This window comes from Equus asinus, chromosome 5, assembly GCF_041296235.1.
Source record: "Equus asinus isolate D_3611 breed Donkey chromosome 5, EquAss-T2T_v2, whole genome shotgun sequence".
Lineage (NCBI taxonomy): Eukaryota > Metazoa > Chordata > Mammalia > Perissodactyla > Equidae > Equus > Equus asinus.
The window spans coordinates 93,518,013-93,524,271 of record NC_091794.1 but is presented as its reverse complement, the minus strand read 5'-3'; the positions used below and the strand labels follow the sequence as shown (position 1 = coordinate 93,524,271).

At 58.1% G+C, this 6,259-nt stretch overlaps 1 protein-coding gene across 1 annotated transcript; it reads left to right on the top strand.

Annotated features, from left to right (window-relative positions):
- The first annotated feature begins 358 nt into the window (after positions 1-358).
- On the top strand, positions 359-4,815 carry GPR3 (G protein-coupled receptor 3). The gene is made up of 2 exons (XM_044770137.2): positions 359-487; positions 1,568-4,815. The coding sequence occupies exon 2, from the start codon at positions 1,573-1,575 to the stop codon at positions 2,563-2,565; it is 993 nt and encodes a 330-aa protein (XP_044626072.1). The 5' UTR covers positions 359-487; positions 1,568-1,572; the 3' UTR covers positions 2,566-4,815.
- Positions 4,816-6,259: the final 1,444 nt, after the last annotated feature.

Here is a 6,259-nt window from a genome sequence, read left to right as displayed (position 1 = left end):
CTGTCACCTGAATTCTGTCGGCCTGTCTCTGCCACCCGAGGGTCCCATCATTCCACAGCCTATCCAAGTCCCCTTTCCGCTCCCCCTACACATCCTCTGCAGCCTCCCTGAGATTTCTCCAAGGCTGTCCCACCAGCGCCCCCGAAACCCCCGGCCCGCAGAGGGCGCCGCGTCAAGGACAGCGCGGGCCGACTCGGGAGGGGGCGGGGCTGCGGCCACGGTCGCTTTTTATGAATGGGGGAGCGGGCGGCGCGAGGCCTCATTACTATGCCGCGCGACGCGCCCTGCGCTCCAGCGCGACGCGCCCATTGGCTGGCCAGGCCGCTGACGTCACCGAACCGGTGGCCGGGGGCGGGGCGGGGCGGGGCCGGGTGACTCACGCCGCGTCTCCCGCGGCCGCGGGGGCTTCTCGGGGTCCGCGCACACCTTGCACCGTCCGGACCCGAGCGGAACCTCCCCGCGGCCCAGCCGCGCCCGGTCCCGAGAGGTGAGTAGCGGGACCCGCTGCGGGCGGCAGGCGTCAGAGAGGGCACGCAGGATGCTGGGACGCTGGGCCGGCGAGCTAGCCGGGGTCGGAGGTCGAGACCGGGAACCCAGATTCTGGGCTAGCAGGCGAGGACCCACTGTCCGGATGCTGAGAGCTGTCAGCTGGGTGACCCGACGGGGGATGAGCACTCCTACACGGACCCGAGGTCCTGGAGGGACTGAGGGTCATCTAAGGTTGGGCCAGCAGGAGGCTTCTGGGGCAGGGACCCAGGCGTCCAAGCAGGAGGAGGTGTCTGACTTAGGGATCCAGACATCTGGGCTGCAGGCCCAAGATCCAGTGTCTGGGCAGGAGGGATCTGACTCCGGATCCAGACTTCCAGGAGAGGGTATCTGTTCCAAAGACCCAATGGTTCAGGCAGAGAGAGGGGTCTGGCCTGGGACAGAAGTCTGGGCAGGTGTGTGTTAGAGGGGAGGGGATTTTGGGGGGGCTGAGTTCCTAGGTGTTATTACCCCAGGAGTGCGGGTTGCCGGGGGCGGGGGGGGGGGGGGCGGCGCGCCGGGAGGGGCGGCAGAAGCTTCACGCGCATTCCCTGGGGGCGGAGCCTGGGGCTATCAGTACTGAGAATCGTGAGGGGTCTGGCAGCCTCGGAAACTGAGCGTCATCCTCCCTCATAGGAAGGGAGCAGCCTTGCTATCAGTCTTGAGATGTGTTTCCCTCCCCAGTCCTGGGTCTTTCCCGGCATCTCCTGGATCCTATGAGCTCCCATCCGTTGATGGGAGTCCTTCATCTGGTTCTCTTGTCGTCACACACGTGGGAGAAAGAGGCCTACAGAACCCAGGAAGTTGGAAGGGAGAGTGAAGAGACCCAGGGCAGGGATCCTGCTGGCCAGGGGGCATGGGAGAGGACAAAGGCATCCTGGAAGGAGCCCTGGGGCATGAGTTGGGGGACAAGGCATTGGGACCAGCCAGTTATCCTGAGGAGAGACCCCCGCCATGTATCCTGAGGTGCCCCTCACTCCCTCCAGACCCCTCCACCCAGCACTCAGCCCAGCCAGCTTTTCACAGGGCCTTTCTTCTACAGGTACCATGCTGTGGGGTGCAAGCAGCCCCCTGGCTTGGCTCTCTGCTGGCCCAGGCAACGTGAACGTCAGCAGTGTGGGCTCAGCAGAGGGGACCACAGGCCCAGCTGCACCGCTGCCCTCACCCAAGGCCTGGGACGTAGTGCTGTGCATCTCGGGCACCCTGGTGTCCTGTGAGAACGCGCTGGTGGTGGCCATCATTGTGGGCACTCCTGCCTTCCGTGCCCCCATGTTCCTGCTGGTGGGCAACCTGGCCGTGGCAGACCTGCTGGCAGGCCTGGGGCTGGTCCTGCACTTTGCCGCTGTCTTCTGCATTGGCTCAGAGGAGATGAGCCTGGTGCTGGTTGGCGTCCTGGCGATGGCCTTTACCGCCAGCGTTGGCAGTCTACTGGCCATCACCGTTGATCGCTATCTTTCTCTGTACAATGCCCTCACCTACTACTCAGAGACAACCGTGACACGGACCTATGTGATGCTGGCCCTAGTGTGGGGGGGCGCACTGGGCCTGGGGCTGCTGCCTGTGCTGGCCTGGAACTGCAGGGATGCCCGGGCCACGTGTGGCGTGGTATATCCATTCTCCAAGAACCATCTGGTGGTCCTGGCTGTTGCCTTCTTCATGGTGTTTGGCATCATGCTGCAGCTCTATGCCCAGATCTGCCGCATCGTCTGCCGCCATGCCCAGCAGATTGCCCTCCAGAGGCACCTGCTGCCCGCCACCCACTACGTGGCCACCCGCAAGGGCATCGCCACACTGGCCGTGGTGCTTGGCGCCTTTGCCGCCTGCTGGCTGCCCTTCACTGTCTACTGCCTGCTGGGTGATGCCCACTCCCTGCCCCTCTACACCTATCTCACCCTTCTCCCTGCCACCTACAACTCCATGATCAACCCCATCATCTATGCCTTCCGCAACCAGGACGTGCAGAAGGTGTTGTGGGCCGTCTGCTGCGGCTGTTCTTCTTCCAAGATCCTTTTCCGATCCCGTTCCCCCAGTGATGTCTAGTCGCATCCTGGTGACCCTTCAGCCCTCATCACTACAGAATTCCAGAATGTTAGGTCCTCCAGGACTTCAATCCAACCCTCCAGCTCCACACCCCCAAGACCCAGCTGGTTCTGGAGTTCTAGGACATTGGGTGTTTCACAGTATTCTGTTCAGATCCCTCCAGGGCCCAGCTGGCTCCATGGTTCTAGAATGTTCAGGTGGTCAGGGTTCCACTCAGAAATGTCTCACAGCCTTGGAGTTCCAGAATGCTGCTGAGTGTTTTACAGTGCCATTCCAAGTCCCTGATCTTTCCCCTCCCTTGACCTTGAGCATGTCACTTTACTTTCAAGTTTCTGAGCTAAAGAGTCAGAGAGGTTAGTCACTCAGTTGTCTAGACAGGACAAAGAGAGAAAGATTTATCTATATATAAGTGCACAAAGAGAGTATCTATTTATGATTGATTTATTTATTTATGAATTTATTTCTGGGTGGTAAGGGGAAAAAAAAGAGACCCACACCTTGAAATCCAGGCCATACCAGCGTACTCCTAGTCCCCACACCCCCATTTCTGACCTCAGTTCCTAGAGGGGGGAAGGGAGAAAGAGAAACCATGTATTTTGTTATTATTTTTGCTTATTTTTTATCGAAGAGATCATAGAAACCAGAGCCTTCTCCCCAGGCCCGCCCCCCTCGGGTTTGCAGGGGGAATACACCAGCCTCTGGTTTTTTATTTTTTTAAGAAGCCATCACCTGAGCAACCGAGAATTCCTCTGCGCTGGGGGCCGGCTGCCCTCTGGTGGCCATTTGGGGGAAACTGCAGCCGGGACCAGACCGCGCAACAGCCCCAACTCCACTCCAGCCTGCTATCCAGTGCCACACAACAGGGGCTTGGGACCAGGCTTCACCGTGCGGTGCCCTAGAGGAGGCAGTGCGCGAGCCAACACCACCTGACCCCTCTGCCAACCGGGGTATGGCTCCCAGTGCTTCCCTATTCCTGTCCCTGACCCAACCTTCAATAAAAAATGATTTTGTGATAAATATGTTTCTGTGAGTGTGTTTGTGGAGAGGGTGGAGTGGGGCCTGATGGGGGAGAGCCTGGAATAGGAGTATTAGGCAAGGACTGGGGGCCTGAGTGCTGAAGACCCAAGGTGGAGTGTGGCTGGCAGGTGACACCCCCTCTCCAGGATGCCAATCTGATGGGCCCCTCTGCTCAGACTCAGGCACCTCCCCCTGGGGACAGGAACCAGGGGGCTGGACCCTTCCTGGGTTGAGGATGCCCACATCCTTCCCACATTAGCTTGAGTCTGGGGCTTTGGCATGAAGTATATGTTCAAAGCACGTCAGTTGCCTTAATAACAATAGCCCCTTCTAACCACAGTGTTGACTGTGTGCTGGGCACCGTGCTATGTGTATGTTACCACATTCATGCCTAGCAAGCACCCATGGCACAGGTAATATCGTCTCCATTTTACAGATGAGGAAACTGAGGCTGAGAGAGGGTGGATGACTGGCCTAAGGGAACACCTGTGTCTAGAACCTGTGCTCTGCCAACTGACCAATGGCCTTTTATCTCCTTCTTTCCCAAGCCTGGGACTTAGGACATTCTGGACCCTGACTTGTGTTGGGGTTCATTCTCAGAGCCAGCAGCCAAATTTGGGAGGTGGTGGGATGGGGTATGGTCATTCTGGAGCTGAAAGAGCTTCTTTCTATGCAAAAACGAGTGATGGTAAGTGTACGCATGTGCCCTTGTATGCATCTGAGGACACAAGTGTGCAGGACCCTGAGGTATGGGTGTTTTGGAACCAGAAAGAATGTGTTCACAGGCACGGGCAGGAGCAGGTTTAGGGTGTGGCTGAAGAGGTAGCTCTGACTAGCCAAGCCTCCCAGCCTCCCAGGCCTCACAGGTGAGCAAAGCCTGCAGGTGGGGCCCTCAGAGCATTCTGGCCCACCCCTCCATTGTACAGATGAGGAGACTGAGGCCCCAAGAGGAACAGCCACTTGCTCAAACTCACACAGCTGTGCCGGCCTGGGACTCATGTCCTTCTCCATTTCCCTGGCCAGAGCTCTTTTGCCTGGTATTTAAGACAGGAATCCTCTCCAACAGTGGCCACAGGAATCCAAGGAGCGTGGACATGCCAACAGCGGCTGGCTCAGAGCTGGTGGAGGGCAGGCCTGGACTGAGCTACACAGCTGCGGTCAGGCACAAAGTGGGGAGGCCCCTCCAGGTCAAGTGGAGCCTTATCTTCTCTCCCCATCTTCCTGGAAGTTCCCTGGGAAAAGACCCCCACTCAGCAAGCAGCTCCCCCTTGCCAAGCTTCGGGCCACACAGTTCACACACTATCACCATGGTCCAAGAGGTGAGACTATAGTTCTCCCCATTTTACGGAAAAGGGAGCTGAGGCTCTGAGATTAATGTGCCTCCATTCGTTCACTGCTGTCCTCGTGGACAGCTTAAATTGTAGCCAGGACAGCCAGTAGTAAAAAGACAAGTTAAAAACAAGGTAATATCAGAGAGCAATAAGTCCTCAGAGAAAAATAAAGTAGGGAAGGGGCACAGGGAGTGCGAGTCATCTTTAAATAAGGGGCCGAGATAGGCCTCACTGAAGGGGACGTTTGATTTTCCTAAAGTCACACAGTCAGTTAGGAGTTGAGCTGGGATTTGAACCCAGGTCCATTTGACTCCAAATCTGGTTCTTTCCTGGCTGACGGAGTGGGTTTCAGAAGTAGCTCAGAAACAGCAAGCATGGAAACCTGTGCCGGAAGGCCTGTCCCCGGGCTGGGGAACAGTTGGGGGTCTCCAGGCTACCTCCAGACCTTAGGGAGGAGCCTCTTTGCTTCCTCCACCACACTCCTGAGCATCTCCTGCCACAGTCCAGAAGGAGAGGGGCCTAGTGCCCATCCTACCCTGGGCGGCTCAGTCCTTTGCTTCCCCCTCCCAGCTTCTGGCTCCAGGCCCAGCGGGGCCTGCTGCTTGTCATCCTCGTGTCTGGGAGGGCCTGTGGGAGACCCTCATGCTGTGGGTCCTCCTCTGTCTGTCTGGGTGTGGTTGTGTGGTGGATCTGAGGCATTTCTGGGAACCTACATCTGGGATCTCTGCCTTGGGTCCCGGGCCCGTCCTGAGAGGTGTCCGAATCTGCCCTCAGATTGGAGCCTGTGTGTGTGATGGGGCTGGCTGGCTTCTCCCTCCTCCCAGGATTCTGCAGGTACAACTCAGGTCCTCCCTGTACCCCAGCCCCATGCCTCCTCCAGGAAGCCTCCTCGGCTGAGCACTCCTATGGCTGTGAAGATGTGGTATACAACACCCCTTGCTATACTTCTCCTGAGGAAACATTTGTAGAGAAGTCTCGCTTTTCTCATCAGAATGGGGGCCCCTGAAGGCAGGGCTGTGTGTCCTCTCCAACTGAGGGTCCCTGAGAGAAGGGACATGTCTGCCCCCTCAAACTGAAGCCTTCTATGTCTCTTTCAGCCTCAGACTCATCTGGTGCTCAGCCTGGGGCTGCTTGGCACCACATGCCCATGTGCATGTGCGTGTGCGTGTGCATGTGTGTGTTTGAGGGGGCAGCCAAACCGTCCAGCCTCTCTGCTTCTGCCAGTTTTCCAAACCTATGCCTGATCCTACCCAACTACAGAGGCCCAGGAGGGTGAGCTGGGCAGTGTGGGCTCCCTGAAGGGTGAGAGGCAAGAGCTGGGCCCCAGAGCCCTGCCTTCCTGCTGG